The 17,813-nt window shown below is 45.7% G+C and overlaps 1 protein-coding gene and 1 long non-coding RNA gene across 2 annotated transcripts in view; both read right to left on the reverse strand.

The window, feature by feature from the left end:
* Positions 1-601: 601 nt before the first annotated feature.
* Positions 602-4,819, reverse strand: LOC144128820 (uncharacterized). Its single transcript, XR_013313830.1, has 4 exons — positions 4,682-4,819; positions 4,566-4,629; positions 946-1,025; positions 602-712 (listed from the first exon to the last, which is right to left on the reverse strand). It is a non-coding gene; the product is annotated as an uncharacterized LOC144128820 (long non-coding RNA).
* A 48-nt stretch (positions 4,820-4,867) lies between these two features.
* swm (Zinc finger protein swm) overlaps positions 4,868-17,813 on the reverse strand; it is a 77,545-nt gene continuing 64,599 nt past the window's right edge. The window contains 6 exon segments of the mRNA XM_077662546.1: positions 4,868-6,024; positions 8,760-8,897; positions 12,473-12,553; positions 13,514-13,714; positions 13,868-13,975; positions 15,305-15,460. Of these exon segments, the coding sequence (XP_077518672.1) occupies positions 5,941-6,024; positions 8,760-8,897; positions 12,473-12,553; positions 13,514-13,714; positions 13,868-13,975; positions 15,305-15,460 (768 nt within the window). The 3' untranslated portion in view covers positions 4,868-5,940.

A 17,813-nucleotide genomic window follows, 5' to 3' on the forward strand; every position in this document is an offset into this window, starting at 1 on the left:
GTGCAGGCTGACAAACACCTGGGTGATGGCTGTTTGGTTTGCACACCTGATTTCTTATTGGACAAATTGTTTTACATTGTCATCGTCATATGGAAATACACAGCCCCAATTGGAGTTTGTGTTATTGGATAGGCTATTATTTCGAGACATGAGAGTTTCAATTCCTAACTGCATTTTATTGCTAGGCTCAGCAGCAAAACGATGTTATACAGGTATATGCAGAAAGTTGTTTATTAAAGCAGCTGCATGTGGATATATAGTGTTCCTACATGGGAAGAAAGACGTCTCAGTGTAAAGGATGTTTTACTCCAATGGGTAGATGATAGATTATAGTGGCCAGGCTTGTTATTAATACCACACTTTACCGCAGTGATTATCTGCACAGGGAACAGTGAACAAACGCTCAGTGCAGAATGCTTGCGGCTGTTGCAAGATATGTTGCATTGGTTTCAATCACAGTTCGTCACACTTTCATCCCTGCATACAAATTATATTGAAATGAGGGACTTGAAGCTTACCAGTCTGCATGTTGGACACTCGCAGCTCTGAACAGTGAACATGATGAGCTTCAGGCACCAGAACTGCCACCACACTGAACACATGAACATTGAGTTTATTGGCAAATGTAGATGCTTGCATTGCAGAGTTGAGAACTTGGTTGTGCTTTAGTGACAGCGCAACACCAGCTCACAGTGCCACATGGGAGCAAAGCCTGCAGAAAAAGTTGATCATTAAGTCACCATGGATGAAGCATGTGTTGTGAAGCCACTAGTCTTTGAAAGCGAGGAAAGCAGAAGGTAAGTACAGTATGGCACTTACTTTTGGCAGTTTTTTTATATTCTAGGCATTCAAAAAAAAAAAAAGAAAATGAACCTCACCTACAGCAAACATTTTGCATTTCCCTTTGACAGTAAAAAGTTATCAGACTTCCTTGCTGCAACTAACCTGTATATTCACTCATCAGCTTCAAAGAGTGGTGGCTTCAGTGGTGTGATGAAATAAGTAACCGGACTTTTCTTTCAAAGCTGCAAAAGTGAAGCAAAGCATGCTCCAACTCATGTGCTTGCCCTGAAGACTGAGGTATAGCTAACAAAATCTGAAGGATGGAGGATGCACGCCACGAGCTTTTAATGCGAAAGCATTACTAGTCCTATTACGAGAAAAGCCGACAGCGTGCGAGTGTGTGATGCAGAAAATGATGATGCAGATGATGCAGAAAATCTCAGCGATGGCAAGCAAAAAGGGTGAGGCCATCTAGCGCTGTACGATGCACACAGCAAGCCAAGCACCGCCACTTCAGACAGTACTATACATGCAATCGTCATCATCATCGGCCTGACTGCACCCACTGCAGGGCAAAGGCCTCTCCAATTAACCCTGTCCTCTGCCAGCTGCAGCCACCGTATCCCCGTAAACTTTTTAACCTCATCTGCCCACCTAACTTTCTGCCGCCCCTTCTGCGCTTGCCTTCTCTTTGAATCCACTTCTTTACCGTTAAGGACTAGCGATTATCTTGCCTTCACATTACATGCTATACATGTCATTTGTCAATATATGCCCGCCACTGGCTGACCTCCATGTGGCGTCATTCATATGGCGATATTTGTACCAAAATTTTCATGCAACTGTTTGTTGTACAGCTTTCCGGGTGGTGCAATGCAATATCTCGTTGCATATAGCTTACATGTGATAGTCAAGTTGGAGGCTAGCTTGCGACATGTGACAGGGATTCAAACTGATGACATATGCACCTTCAGTTGTATGCCTTCCCACACTTTCATATCAAAATTGTGATGCGACTGTTCGTCCTACAGCATTCCGGTGGTATCATATGCGCCTGTGGGTGGTGTCATACTTCGAAAAGCAAAAAGACTGATCGCCTGAAATAAACTCAGTTCGCAAACTGCAACCAAACGTATGTCTTGTGTCCATGACGCGTTTTCAAATTCCCACACGTAAGCAGTCTCAAGTGTGTCTGCCAACTTTTCGTTCATTTCACTTTTGAGCTGGCTCGAGAATTCATCTAGGGCAGTGCTTTCCATGTACAGAGGCCAATCAGCAAACTGGACTTTCTAGCGCTGGGGTTTGGTTGGAATTACAGTGGCAACGATGACAACCTAATAATAGCACGGAGATGATCGCTTCCTTTAACCGCCAACCCCGAGCTGTACTCGTCATGAGAGATCGTACCAAAATCGCCAATGATGAGTCACACTCGTCTGGTCGGATATTGCGGTGCTGCCACCTCAAAAGACGAGTTGCAGTTGTCAGTTGCATTGGTTGCGATTTTGAACACAAGAGGGCGGTAGTCGCCCATAAAAAAACGCATCTTGCATTTTTGGCGTGTGCTTGAAGGCTCAAAAGAGTCATTTCACAATGGCGTCATCGATGAGGAATGCCGGTGGTGGCAGTGTCCCGAGAAAAAGAGCTGCTTCTTCAAGCAGTTGTGACAGCAGCATTTCTGACAATATGGAATTTGTTTCTGAAAGTGACCCGGACTTTGTGGAGTTGGCTTCAGATGGCGACAAAAGCGGCGACGACAAGGAGGGTGAGTCGCAGCAAAGTGCACATGTGTGGCAGTGTGTGAGCACGAAAAACCCGCCGCCCGTGCCTCCACGGTTCCATTTTTCTTCAGTGCCTGGGATCTTGCAGCAGCCCACTGATGAGCAAAACCTTCTCAGCTGGTTTCAGGTATTTTTTGACTGGGACATCATTGACGTAATCGTCACAGAGATGAACCGCTACGCGGTGGAGTACTTTGCTGCTCAAGGTTCTGCATGGAAACTGGCAGACCGCAATGAGATCATGGTCTTCCTTGCACTGATGATATTGCAGGGTATTGTTGGTAAACCTCAAGTGGAGATGTACTGGTCTACAAAAGAAGTTTTGGAGACACCAGTGTTCAGGAAGGCCATGAGCAGGAACCGCTTCAACACGTTAATGCGCTGCCTCCATTTCATCAACATGAAAACCGTGGATGAAGCGACCCACCCGCACCCCAGGCTTTGGAAGCTGTGGCCCGTGATCTCAAGGCTGAACGAGGCCTTCCTTGCATCCTACTTGCCAGAGCAGAGCAGGTGTCCGTTGATGAGAGCCTCTCGCTGTACAAGGGAAGATTAGCATGGAAACAATATCTCTCGCTAAAGCATGCAAGGTTTGGCTTGAAAATGTTTTTACTGTGCGAATCCTCCAGCGGCTACATCTGCAATTTGATAGTGTACGCTGGCAAGAGGACGGTAGATACGGACGGCAAGGAAGCGATGGGTACCAAGGTAGCGCTGGACCTTATGGAGCCATTTCTTGATAACTATTACAATTCCCCGGAACACGTTGATATTCTTATCAAGTGGAAGACCGATATCTATGGAACAGCTCGCCCTGGAAGAAAGACAGCAATTGCACCTCTTTTCAGCTTGATGTTTTTGAACAGAGGCATGTCCTTTCTTCCAGGGCGAGCTGCTCCATAAATATCGGTCTTCGCTTGATAAGAATATCAACGGGTTCCAAGGAATTGTAATAGTTATCAACCATCACGGTGTATCCCTTGTCAAGAAATGGCTCCATAAGGTCCAGTGCTACCTTGGTACCCATCGCTTCCTTGCCGTCCATATCTACATTCCTAAGCACTGTTCATTCACCTACTCTGCAAGAATGAAGAAGTTTCGAAGCCCGCAATTGCTCTCGACTACAACACAATGGGCGGCGTCGACTGATCAGAACAATACCTGTCGTACTATTCATCGTTGCGCAAAGGTCAGAAGATTTACTTTAAGAAATTGTTTCGTCATTTTCTTGACATAGCCATCTTCAATGCATTTTGCCTCTACAAGAAGTCTTGAGGAAGGCTGAGCCACCTGGATTTCAGAGTTCGACTTGTGGAGTTATTACTTGACAAGTACCTCCACTCTTTGGCCAAAACAGGAGCAGGTCGAAGATCCAACAGCACTCTGACAAGGCTCAAAGGCCGTCACTTTCCCCGAAAAATCCCACCAACACCAAAAAAGCAAGAGCCAACGCGGAAATGTGCTGTATGCACACGCACCCGTTCGAAGGATAAAGCTACGAAGCCATGCAAAGAAACGAGAACGTGGTGCGAAGACTGCAAAGTGGCGCTCTGTGCAACACCATGTTTTGAGATTTACGACACGAAGTTTGAATACTAAGAAATTTTGTTCCCTTCTTGGACGAAGCAATGTCTATGCACTTTCTTGTGTGTCACAGTAGATGAAATAAATACACCGTATTTCAGTGCATTCTACCCATTACTACAGCATGCACTGTGGGAAAGCCACCCTCGTAAACAGTTTTTCTTTTTATACTGTGTGTTAATTTTAACCAGAAGCCATCGAAGTAATATAGTTTCAGAAACAGAATTACATGGAGAAAATTATGGTCACTTAAAATAAATTGGCAATTTTGGTACGTTTTTGGGGAAATAAATTGTTGCTAATAGATCTATCTCATTTAAGATCAGTAAATCAAGACTGTCTTTTGATTAGCAAAATGGACTTCATTACATTGAGGTTTCACAGCAGTGGGAAGAAAAAGGGCTCCCAGCCACTTACCACCATGAATGGAAGAACACTGTACCGGTTGCTGCAATGCGAGTTGTGAATGCTGCTCCAAACTCTGAAATGTGGGTAGAATGAGTTAATCTGCACGCTATTAAAGTTATACTTACAGAGCTCCATGTTCACTATGTTTTTCACACCAGCTTTGTCTTCATTGTCTTCAGGCTTCACTTCATAGGTGTTCTTCCTGTCTTCCATCTTCAAACTTGATCAGTTTTTGAGGGAACTCGGGAGCAGCCGTGGTGCCGGCGAGCTCTGCCAAGGCAACATTTTTGTTTTTTTTTGTTCTTTTTTTTGCGTGGACCCATAAAAAACTGGCAAAAGGTGACGAATTTGGCTATATCAGTTTTTTTTTTCATTCTTTCTCTTTTTTTCCCCACCTTTTTTTGCATTTTGCAGGATCCATACCACGCATGTAGCAGCGTCTGTTGTGTGTGTCAGATGTTGCATCCTGTTTGCTGTTTTATTTTGCATGATAACTATTTACACACCTTGGCAAGCAAGAGAACAATTCCTCACTTGGTAGAAAAGCAAGGTAGGTCACAGGAGAGGGACAAACAAGGCACACTAAATAAAGAGCAGAGCACGAGTCATCGCAAAAGGCACTGAAAGATGCAGCAACTAAGAGAAATTGCCAAGTGCAGCTCCTCACATACAATGCATTGATCACCATGCTATAGTGCACCCATCAACCAGAAAGCAACAACATCATCGAGGTTTGCTGTTACGATAGATGCACTCACTGGCCTAACAAACACCTGCACTGCCTCCCAAAACAACAGTCAAATTGCGCAAAGCCGACTAGCATGAAAGTGAGTCTTGAAGCTCTGTAACCACATAAAACAAGAGGAGGAAAATCTATTTCAAATCCATGCACGGTTGGAATGAACATGTTTAGAGAGACAGCAAAAAAAAAAAAAAAGAACAAGGGATGACATTGCATTACATTGCTGCAACCCTAAAAACCCAATCCACCATAAATGCTACCCTTCCTCGTGAGAAGCCATAAGACGCTGATTCTACCATTAGAAAACACTGCTTGCCATGTCTAGCCAAGAGCCACGCAGGATGTGTCAAAAGCATTTACAAATCCCTTGCAACACTGCATGCAAATTAAGACGGAGAAATGCCTTCAGCTACAAATGGAAAAAGATGCTTCACACATTCACAATTACACATCATACAGGAAGAGTAAATGAAACAAAGCCCTGCTTTCAATGTGTGCACGTTGTGGCATGACTGGGTGTACAACTCTTGCACAGATCACCATTAAGAAAAAAAAAAAAAACTGAACAAAGAGGGGTGAGATACAGCCAAAAGGCCACATTATATATACAGAAATACAATGCGACATACGAAGGTGAGCTAATCATCGTCGCCAGGAGCGAGCTTCACTATCTTCCTCTTCTTCGTCATCTACGAGCAGAAGATCTTCCTCCAGGCCCAGGTTTGACTGCGGACGCAAGAAGATGAAATGGTAATGAGGACACACATCGAGCTGTGACTTCACGAGTGCATTCGGTGCAATAGCACTGCAGACTGCCCGAAGATACTAGTACAGGAGAAATACTGACATTTGAGCTAGTTGGTAAAGCGTCTTGGAAAAAAACAGTGAAAAAGAACAGACACCACAAGCGCTTCTGGTGTCTGTTCTTTCCAAGTCCGTCACCTTTTGCACTGTTTTTTTTCCCAAGATACTAGTACAGGCATAACAGTCCCAGTTCTCACCAATGGCACATTAGTCTTTGGCTATCATTCCAAAACCTTACGTTAGTGTTCACAAAACCTCAATGAGGCTTTTGATGATGGCTGAAGGGGCCTCGATCTCCTTCCATAGAATGGTCAACTTCCTGACAACTACATACAAGCTGCGTCTTGTAGACAAAGGCCGCGACTGCCAAAGTGTACTTGTTGCATGCGCAATGATGCAGCGCCAGCTTGCCTGTTGACACCAAAAAGCACCGAGAATTTGTTTCCATGCCTGGTTTTGCTGCCATAAAGATGTGGTGAAACAACACACCCGCAATTATGCAGGAGTGGTACTAGTAGCTCACACTTGGCTACATGGCAGGGCTTAGCTCATGCAGCTATGGGAGCAGCTCTGTAATCAGAAGAGTATGGGTCCACTTGGCCAAGCATGGCAAGTGTTCCACGGCAGTCTCCTCGATATGGCTGCACTTTCTGCACCAGTTCAGGTGGTGCAGCACTCTATTTGTCAGTGCAGCTAGCACCACCTGCACTTTGGCGCTCAGTTTGAAACTGTGCTGCGCGAGTTCTTCTGCACTTCTGCATTAGCCTCCCCATGAGTTCTCTTCTCGTGGAAATAGTGCAAGGAGTTTGGCGCGCTCTGTAGCTGGCAAGTAGCAGACAGCTCCGTGGCCATGCTCGCTTTAGTAAATGGTGTTGAAACGGCTGCATTTTCCGTGCTAGGTGATCACAGTGGCCACAAGCAGCATGAGGGAGCACAATTGTATCACTGACAAAAGGTGAATGGTGTCGTTTTTCAATGCAAGGGTGATCACAACATCACAACGCTTGTGATGACTTGCTGCTACTCGTTTCTTATTGCCAATGTGGCCTCTGCATCAGCATTCAGCACGTGGCAGCATCAGCCGTACCTCTGCTTAGAGTAGCGACTCCCTCCGAGGTCTCCATTCAGCCCACACCTGTCATTCAGCCTCTGACAGTCACTCCACCGCCACCGTCTGCCAACAGCGAACGCGAGTTGTGGAGTTCAAATGAGTAGAAGCTCAGAGTTATCAGCCGAATCTCTTCTGCTTTAATTGGCAGACGACCGGAGACACTTTTCAGGTAGAACGGCGACAACCTGAGCCACGCACACAAACTCAAAGGTCTCGGGTGATAGTCTGAACTGCCTCTTGAATGCAAAGTCCAAGTAGTTCGTTATTACCTCTTCAAAAACTCGTTGAATTGGTAACGGCCAGCCCACACCACTTTGTAGAAAGTAACAGAAAGGACTGAGTCAAATTCTCTGTCACTGTCAGAATTGACAAGTTTCATGGCTGCTGCCAAGGGATGCACACTTCGAACAAATAATTCAACAACATTCAAAACAGCCAGCACAATACCATGCACATCTCGAACCATGCGACAAACACGAACACACAGCCGCAGCACATCTTGTGGCAAATGAATATTTTTGCACTTTAGTGCTCGATCTGGCCCCGAGAATGTTAGTGTCAGGGTAAACCGGCACCGCAAGAGCTGGCATTGCACTGGCACACCACTTGTGTGAACTAGTGCAGGAAGTGCACCCAAATTGAGGAGGTCTCTAGTAGCAGTTAGAGCATCCACATCATGTGTGGGAGGTACTCGTCCTAAAACCAGTTCCACTGGGGACCCACTGTTTTTCCTATGACTATGACATACCCACCAACCTGCCAATGTCAAAATTCGGAAGATCAGGGGGAGGGGGCATGTTGAATGTGACCTTGCCATATTTGCCATACAATCTTTTGCTAACTTCTTAATAGTGTTAGCTCTTCATCAACAGAAGTTTTTTTAGTGCCAAGTAAAACTCAGCAGCTGCCGGTGCTCATTTCCCTTCCTTTACCTTTCCTCCCCTCCCCTCTCCTTTCCTTACCCTCCCTAAGCTAAAGCTTGGACTAGACTAAAGTTTGGACAGCATCGAACATTTTCTGTGCATGAAAGGCAACTGCTGATGCCATCTTTCCCACAAGCAATGTCAGCATGATCTCCCACAAAAGGCTGTGCCTGGTCAGCAAAGACGACATCCTATCAAAACCTATGCAGCACAGACATACCATATTTGCAGGCTGAGAATTCAGGTTTGGCTGATATATTATGTACCATACAATTAAAAGCAGCTTTTGATGGTATGGCGCACAAGGCCAAAACATAAGGTGCCTATCAACCCTGTTGATCTTGATGCTTGCATACATAGTTTCCTAACCTATGAAATGGACAGCGTAGCGAAATCATGCCAACCAGCATCAAAACTTGGTCACACCAATGGCAATTCGTGGATACCATATGGACAGCGCATCATGAGAGTCGACATTATGACTAGTCAACTTACTGTGAACGTCCGGATATATCACACAAACAGCGCACAACTGTCACATCCATTACAAGTGGGCTTGACTGTAAAACAAGCCGCTTACCGGCAGCAAAGAAGAGTCCCACCTAAGGGAGCTGTGGACTCACCTCCTCATCGGCAGCCAGGTCATCCTGAACCAGATTTGAAGCTGACGCAGAGTCACTGGTGGAGGCTGTTCGAGAAGGCTCCTTGAACCAAGCCCATTGTAGTGGCCTGTTCTTGAACTCGGAACCTTGAGAGACGCCCTGAACCCATTCAGAGACACAACTGTAACATGGTGCAGGCCTTTTTCTTCGTGCAAACCCACACCCTAAACATGAATTGTAGAATACTAAATTTATGGTTTTATGGTTTATGGGGGGTTTAACGTCCCAAAGCAACTCAGGCTATGAGGGATGCCATAGTAAAGGGCTCCGGATTTTTCGACCACCTGGGGTTCTTTAGTGTGCACTGACATCGTACAGTACACGGGCCTCTAGAATTTCACCTCCACTGAAATTCGACCGCCGCGGCCGGGATCGAACCCACGTCTTTCGGGTCAGCAGCTGAGTGCCATAACCACTGAGCCACCGCGGCGGCTTGGAACACTGAATTTGAAGAGGTGAATATCTCATCATCATCGTCAGCCTGACCACGCCCACTGTAGGGCAAAGGCCTCTCCCAAACATCTCCAATTAACCCTGTCCTGTGCCAGCCGTGGTCACCCTACCTCGCAAACTTCTTAGTCTCATCCACTTACCTAACTTTCTAACGCCACCTGCTACGCTTGCCTGCTCATGGAATCCAGTCCGTTACCCTCAAGGACCATTGGTTACCTTGCCTCTGCATTACATGCCCTGCCCAAGCCCATTTCCTCTTCTTGATTTCGACTAGGATGTCATTAATCCGCGTTTGTTCCCTGACCCACTCTGACCTCTTCCCGTCTCTTTATATTACACCTAGCATTTTCGTTTCCATAGCTGGATGCGTTGTCCTTAAGTTGAACACCTTTCCTTATCCTCCATGTTCCTGCCCCATAGGAGAGTACCGGTAAGATACAGCTGTTATATACTTTTCTCTTGAGGGATATTGGTAAACTGTCATTTGTAATCTGAAAGAACCTGCCAAATGTGCTCCACCTATTCTTATTCTAGTTATTTCGCTCTCATGATTTGGATCTAGGTCACTACCTGCCCTAAGTAGGCATATTCCCTTACCACTTCCAGTACCTTGCTATCAACTAAATATCTATCTCAATCCAATTATGAGTGTTTCACCCCGGGTAAAAACATAGAAACAGGCAACATGATGAAGCCTGAAATATCATTGCAAAATGCATCATGTAACTCTGCCATGTGCAAATGACAACTTTACACCACACTCTGCCTCGGGTTGAAATTTAACAGCATAAATTTCAGCTTATACACCGTTCTGCGGCGAAGAGGAGAATAACCTTGAACTCGGCGCACCCAGCGCCGCTCCTTCTCCCTGGTGTGCGCGCACGGTGAGGGCGCCAAGGCATGGTACATCAGAATGCGTATGTGCTACCGTGCTACGCAGTCATCTGCACGGCAAAGTAGCTGCAAAGCGCCTTGAATCTAGACGCAAGGTCACCTGGCTACCCATGTTGTTCTCACTTCAGTAACAACTATCGAAAGCAGATAAAATTTGCTCCAGAACTGCATCAATAGCTGTGGTATGTGTGGGTACACAAGCTGTTTCAGTTGCAATACTTTCCATCTGCCGAAGAAAAGCAGCGTTTTTGGATTGCATGCACAAACCAAAAGTGTTTCACCCTATTGGCAGTGTCTCGTGCATGCTCTGAACACTTTGCTGATGGAGAACGAGCAGTTAAAAACGTAATACCCGTGTGTGCTTAAATTGGGTTATGAGCAGAAGGTATTATCCGCAGCAAAAGTTCACGGGATGCCGGTTGGCAGGAAAAAAATATTTCGGTGCAGCCACCTGAAATTTTTGATGGTATGAAAGAACGTGCATGATCCACCCGATGGTGATGATACCTAATTAATTGCCAACTTATTAGCTAGCGAGGCAGCGCAACAATAATGCTATTTTTTTTTTTTTCTGAGAACATGCATCCCATTGTGGCTGTGTGAACAACAGCCATTCCTGGAAATACCTGAATTTGTCGACATCAAATGCATTAGAAAATAGGCATTCATAAAACCAGCTTTCACTCAGGTCATAATTGACAGGAAATGTATTGCGAGAGCTCCACGCTGTGGCTGCTCGAACAGTAAACTGAGTGTGCGCATAATCGGTGTACTCAATAAATATAGCACGACTAACGCTGCACTTAAAAAAGCTGTCAGGAATTGACTATTTTCACTAGCTTCCAATTGTCCGAACTGTTACCAGAGTCTATTTCTAGAACTCGGTCAACAATCATAAAAAGTAGATTAACAGCTGCTCTGCATCTCTCGCTTCATCTCTGTCGTGGCCAGCGGCATATGCCACTGCCACTTTGCACCACATATACAGGTTACACACAACTCCCAGTGAGATTTTACTGGCTTACGTCAGTTGTAGGAGCGCGCGCGCACGCACGCACACCTGGTCCCATCAAGTGCCGAAGTTCCAAACATTTATCGACCAAATGGCTTCACCGCTGCTTGAAAAGCTTTTTCTCTCAGTCAGAAACTTCCAGAACACAAAAAGATAACTGCAGAAGCTCTGAAATGCCTATTGGTGCCACTTGCACAGTTCCACGAATGCGACTGACTGCGCATATTAGCATGGCAGTTGTTGACACTAGATGGTGCCACCTTCCCAAGGTGGCGGTGCTCTTGATAAAATGGTATAAGCACACCCAGCTGATGATGGCAACAGTGAACGCGATGAGTACGAGCTTCCAGCTTTGAAAAAGTCAGAAGTGGTTAAGCATGACATGATGAAAATAAACTGACACCTTTGTTTAGAGATCCTTTTTACACCCCTGTCACACGGCATTCCTCGAAGGCCTTTCCAGCAAAGGCACTTTTTTTCACCACAGGAGCGAAAGCTTAAAGGAGCAACGACGCAGCCACATGGCGCAGCCCAAAGGTGAAACAGTCCTTCACGCTTAGCACCCGCTGCTGTGCTCGAGGCGGCTGAAGTGAGTGTTTTAAAATTAAAGTGGGGTATTCTGTTCATTCGTTGAGCTCAGACAATTTTTTTTATTCTGATAGCTTCCTTAAAAGTACTGCAACAGCAACTCTCATCATCAGCAGCAGGTTTTGTGTATTGCCTTGGCCACCAGGGGCACTCGGTGTTGCTGCAACACTTTCACTGCCTTGAAATCTGGGCATAAAATATAAACACCCGCACAAAAAGCAAAGCCAGACACATCTTCTGTACTTTAAAAAATATTTTCAAACATTGTTGGCTGTATCTATTTTTTCATTGCTTTTACTTTTTGACTTTGGATGGCACTGCCATAGCAGGTTCTCTAAGGCCGCACCTTTGGGCTCCAAAGGTCTCTGTCAAGCGCCTTCGCCTCCAAGGCCCTTAGCGACAAAGGTGCAACATTTGTGCCGTGTAGCTGCACTCCTTACACCTTTGGATATAAGGACCTGATTCTTAACAGCCTTTGCGGTGCCCGTGTGACAGCGGTATTAAAGGGCCATCTGCAGCTTCCCTCTTGAACTGTATCCAACTGTACCAGCAACATTTCCAGGCAGGTGTATGAGCTACGGTTTCCTCATTTTTGCACCAAAAATTTATTTTTAAGCACAGCCAATGCATTGAAGCCGCACCCAGGAGGGCACTGTCCCTGTTATCTACAAAAGTGTGACAAGGCTAACCTTGTTCAAAAGACACGAAGCAAAACAAGGGCGCTCACCAACTCAGCATCTTTGCGCGTCTTGAAGGTAATAACGAGACCGGAATTGAGAAGCTCGACGCCTTCCACCTCGCCAAATTGCTGCAAAAGAAAAAAAAAAACTTATAACAAAAGCGGAAAACTTGACACAGGCTCTTCATAATGAAAAGTTGTGCATAGCTTGCAGTATGGCCTATTTGTAGCATGCAAAAAAACTTAGAAAACAAGAGCATTTCTGTGCCAACTAGTCACTGGTATTTAGCCCCAGTTACTATCTATCTCAGCATAAATTTTTACCACGATTTTTAAGACCAAATGAAAACTGACTAGAGGTTAAAAGCACGTCACATTCAGTAACTTCGTAATAAACAACACAGAGATAGGAATGGTCATGAGATTTTGGTGTGTGCTTTGTAAGAGGGGCCTGATGCTAAGCGGTAAAGCAAAAATGCCAATTTATAGTCAACATAAGATAGGCCTTTCAAATAGAAGTTCAAAAACTCCAGCACCTCAGAGTACACAGCAGATAAAACAGAAAATTTACAAACACAGATAAAAAAAACCTGCAAACCTGCAGCATCTGGCTGCATGCTTAGCACAGCAGGCAGAGGCGCTGGCACTGGTTGTGGCAAAATGCGCTCGTATTCACCCTGTCCGCAGAAATCTGCCAAATGCACACACACCATTGTTGTGCCGTTTGAAAAAAAAAAAAAAAAACAACCAATGATTTGTGTGAACTCGCATGCACATGGACGGCTTGTCACAACATGGCAGCTACAGCACAAAACACAAAAAGTTACCTGCTGTCATGTAGATTTCAGCGCCATTTTCTTGCAAAATGACTCCGCAAACGTCGACAACAGGGAAGAGCTCCCTCAATTCACCATGAATATTTACGACCATGTTAGCGTCATCTGCTGAATTCAGTCTGCATATGCGAAACTTTTTTGCACCTCCTTGACGGCAGGTGCCTTGCACCACAGCGGTGAATCTAAATCAATCACGGATGGCCGTGAAGCGAGCTCTTTGGTGCAGTGAATGCAGCTTCTAATGAGCACTCACGGCAAAGTGTGCCTGGAGGTTCTCCTTGTCCCCTTCGTCCATGCCCTGGACAAACACCTTGCGTGGCCGATGGTCGATGACGTTGAGGCTCCTTCGAAGAGCGGCACCCCCTCGACCTCTGAGGGTGCCCCGACGGCCCGGAGGCCCCCCCCGGCCTCCGTTCCCCTTCCACTGGCCACCAAGCAGGCCCAGGGCACGCGCCTGCACAGGCAGAAGCAATGGACAGCTTTAGACTACCACAGATGCACTTGCAAATTGGTCTGACAAACTACCAAAGTCAAATCTTGCTTGAGAAGCAAAAGCAACAAGCCACACTGTCACGAAAGCTTGTCTATCACAAAATATGCGACTCACTTGTTGCCTCAGCTCTTGAACTCGCTTGCGCAGGTCAGTTGTGTCATCGCCACGATGAATCTTGTTGTAAAGGTCCATCTCAGCGTCAAGCAGCTCCTTTTCCGCCTGCTGCAAGTAGATGAACAAGGTAAAAATAGCTTTTTTACTTCTTCTGCAGCTGCACAGTAAAAAAAGGAAATAGACGGTCCAAGCGACTGATGCGGCACAGTGTGCATTAGCATTAGGGCTACCCCTCTGAAAGAAGCTGCTGCTACCGGGTTCAGACCATGCGAGCAGGTGGCATGATCCAGTCTATCAATCGCCCTGTGACACGCAATACCCCCTTCCACCCTCTCCCACTGTCCCTCTCTTTGAGAGGGGGATTTCTCTCTCTCTCTCCACTTTTCCACCTGCCAACTGAGATGGTTTTAATGCTTACACATTAAAAATAAACGAGTATTAATTAAATCGTAAATTGTGGGGTTTAACATCCCAAAGTGACTCACGGGCTCTGAGGGATATCGCACTGGAGGGCTTGGAATAATTTAGACCAACCACGGTTCTTTAACATGCACTCAAAGCGCACAGCACATGGGTGCCTTTTGCAATTTGCCTCCGTCACACTAATTAATCATTAGAATATACCCAAGTACTGCCATATAGCATACAAATGGAAGCTACACAGTTTTCACAGCATCTTCGTAGCTGAAAAGAAATATTCATCCTGGTCTAGCGATCGAACATGGCACTACCTACTAGCCATCCTCATAAGCTTAGTTGGTAGAGTGACTGACCCAATGGTCCAGAGTTTCTCCCCAGACCATGACGAATTTTTTTTTTTTGAACTACTAAGTTTCTGTGAAAGCTCTATAGCTTTCCTTTGTAGCCTCTGTGCTTTGGTGGATGCCAATGAGTAATTACCTCCTCTACTCCAAACCCACTCCACCTAGGCGAATTCCCTTTAAACACACTGTAGCTGCACAAATGCCGAAGGCACGAGGTGATACCGATTTAATTTATAGACAAGTGTGTGATACCACTGTGAGCAAGAGAGCTACTACATGGGAGCAACAGGAGGGACTGGTTAGTAACCGAGAATGTATTTGCAGAGAAAACAACACTCGTTCAGCAAACAAGGATCACATGCACCATGTCTCCACCAAGAAGGCCCCATGTAGCGTAGTGTAGTGTAGTGTTTTCTGTAGTGTAAATATCACTTAGCAAAAAGACTTTGCTATGACCTCCTAGAGATCCAAGACGTGACATACTGTAGTAGAATATGGAACAATTTGGGCACAGCACTGACAACATGTTACAGACCTGGCCCTTGCATCCAAGCTGAAACAATTGCACATTACACTGCCTCTGACCCCCTTCACCCCACCTCTTCCTTTTTTTCCCCAAAAATCAGAGCATCACTTCATAGCATGCACAAACAGAAAAACAAAAAACACTCACAGTGCGCCCGGCTGGCCCGTGAGGCACATCGGTTTTGAGGCCTGCCAGGCAAGACGCTGTTCCTGCCTTAGGAGTCCGGCTCGATATGAGCTCATTGGTCACCTTCTTGAAGTCCACCTGTAGCTTCTCAATCACAGGCTGCAAGGATGCTATCGTCTGTGCAAACAAAGGACAAAAAGTGCCACTTCAGTCATCACGGTTGTTTGTAGTTGTACATGCCTTATTTCTATTAAAACAGTTGCTTACGCGTTAGTACAATATGTCTGCACACAACCATACTGCAACGTTTGGGTGGCCCTTCAACACTGAAAAACGGCAATCCCAAGGAACTTTGAGAAGTGTAAACTAAGTGTACCTTGGCTGAATCCTGCTAAATTCAGCCTTACATAATGACGTCACCTTAGGTGCTACCTTCATCTCGTAATGCCATCTTTTATGCAAAAAAAGAAAAATCCACTTGAGAGGTGACCAGGGTTGAAAACCAATAATTTTTATTACTTTTCAAATGCTATTGAAGACTTTTGAATATGTGCTCCTTTTTTTTTGTATCTAGAATGCCGCTGATTTGTCATGCAATGTTTATGTGACAGGTTCTGAAAGTAATCTGCAGCATGAAATATGATGAACTCAGCATCTATGTTAGCGTTACCTGCACATGTTGAGGAGAGAACAATTTTAATTCAATTTTATTGGAACCTGTTGTGTGTTTTTGAACTTCAATTCTGGAAAACCAGCGACGAAGTCTTATAACTTACTACGTTCTTTTGGTCAGAATTTCATAAAACCCTACCCTTATTGAGACTCAACACAAATCTTCATAAGAAAAAGATGATAAAAGCTAAGCATTTAGACAGTCAGGAAAGCTTGAGCAAGATTGCGAAGTTATAAGAAAGAATGATTGACCAAACTAACAGACTAAAAAAACAAACATTGTGCTCAGTGCCTGCCAACCCACTAACACCTAACACCTAATGAAAAAGCCTTGACTGGATCATCAATGAATTAAACCAAAGAAAAGCTCAGTCCAAGTCTAGCTAAACTGGGAGGTTTCGGCCCAGAGATCGCAATTATACGTCATTGTAACTGACAACAATGCTCAGATGAGCCAGAAAATTACATAAAACCCAAAGACATGGTTATGCCACCCATAGATTCCTGAAACTATACTCCATTATGTGAATTCTTTTTCAGCCACAACTGCTCAAAGGCTAAACAAAACAAAAATTTTTGCCCTGTAATATGACTATCTTCTAGTAGTAGGTCAAGAGAGAGTCCTAAAAAAATGGCTGGGGCTGAACGTGGCTTGCACATAATTATACGAGCGAAAGCTCTGTTACGCGTAGTCTCCATTGTCTCAAATCAAATGTCAAGGTCAAGGTCAGGTATCCAGTGGTCGTAGTCATATGATCGTGCTACCATAGGTTGGGCCACACCACCACATAGTTAAGTTCGGTTTGACCTTGTGAGGCATTGAAGGTCACTGTCTCATCCGCATCGAATGTCAAGGTCAAGTACCCAATGGTCGTAGCCATATGGTACATGGTCATACAGTCGAACACGGATATATCGAACTCGAAGGGGATCGCGAATTAATTCGATATATTAAAAATTCGATATAAAAAAATACAGGCCCAGAGACTTTACCTGTGGCGGACGATGACCTACCGATCGGAGCATTCAAGAATGACAACTATTTCCGTACACACGACGCAACGTAATGCTTTATTTGCGTGAAAAAAAATCACTTATGTTCGTCTGCTTCTTCGCCTTGCAAATGAAATTAAAGACTCCAACCTCGATCTTATCGAGGCTGTTCAGGTGCGAAAGCCCGGTTCCTTCCATGTCGCCGCAACAACGGCGAATCAAGCTGAACGCGGCCGCCACTTCAGCGGTGGAGTACGAGCGTGTAGCCGCCCCCTCGTCCGGACGATCTTCGTCACCACTCGAGCTGTCGGCCTGGGTCTCTGCGACTGCAGCTACAATGTCCTCGTCGGCGAGGCTCGCAACAGCCTGAACATTGCTGTCAACGTTCACAAAATCGTCAGCAGACACTTCGGCTGGAACGGCAGCCGGGAAAAGGGACAACAACTCGCGAAACGCGTCGTCCATGCGCTCGTTGTCGCCGTCGCCGTCTTCGCAGGTTTCGGGAAGTTCGGCCGTCACGAGGCCTGCCTTCCGGAAGCAGTTGGCCACGGTATCCTGCTTCACGTCTCTCCAGGCGCCCGTCATCATTTGAATGGCCCCCAGCAGGTCAACCTTAAGCTCGGTGCCCAGGCGGAGGTTCACCAAAAGCCTATCAATGAGTCGCCTCCTGTAGCCGACTTTGAACGACTTAATGATGCCCTGGTCGAGCGGCTGCAACTTCGCTGTCGTGTTCGCCGGCAGAAACTTGAGCGCGATGTTTTCGAGCTCGCAGGTGGTGTGATGGGCCGAGCAATTATCGACGAGAAGGCATGCGTGACGCCCCGACTTGCCCAGTTCAGCGTCCCACGCTTGCAGCCATTCTGTA

This window comes from Amblyomma americanum, chromosome 4 (genome assembly GCF_052857255.1).
Source record: "Amblyomma americanum isolate KBUSLIRL-KWMA chromosome 4, ASM5285725v1, whole genome shotgun sequence".
NCBI lineage: Eukaryota > Metazoa > Arthropoda > Arachnida > Ixodida > Ixodidae > Amblyomma > Amblyomma americanum.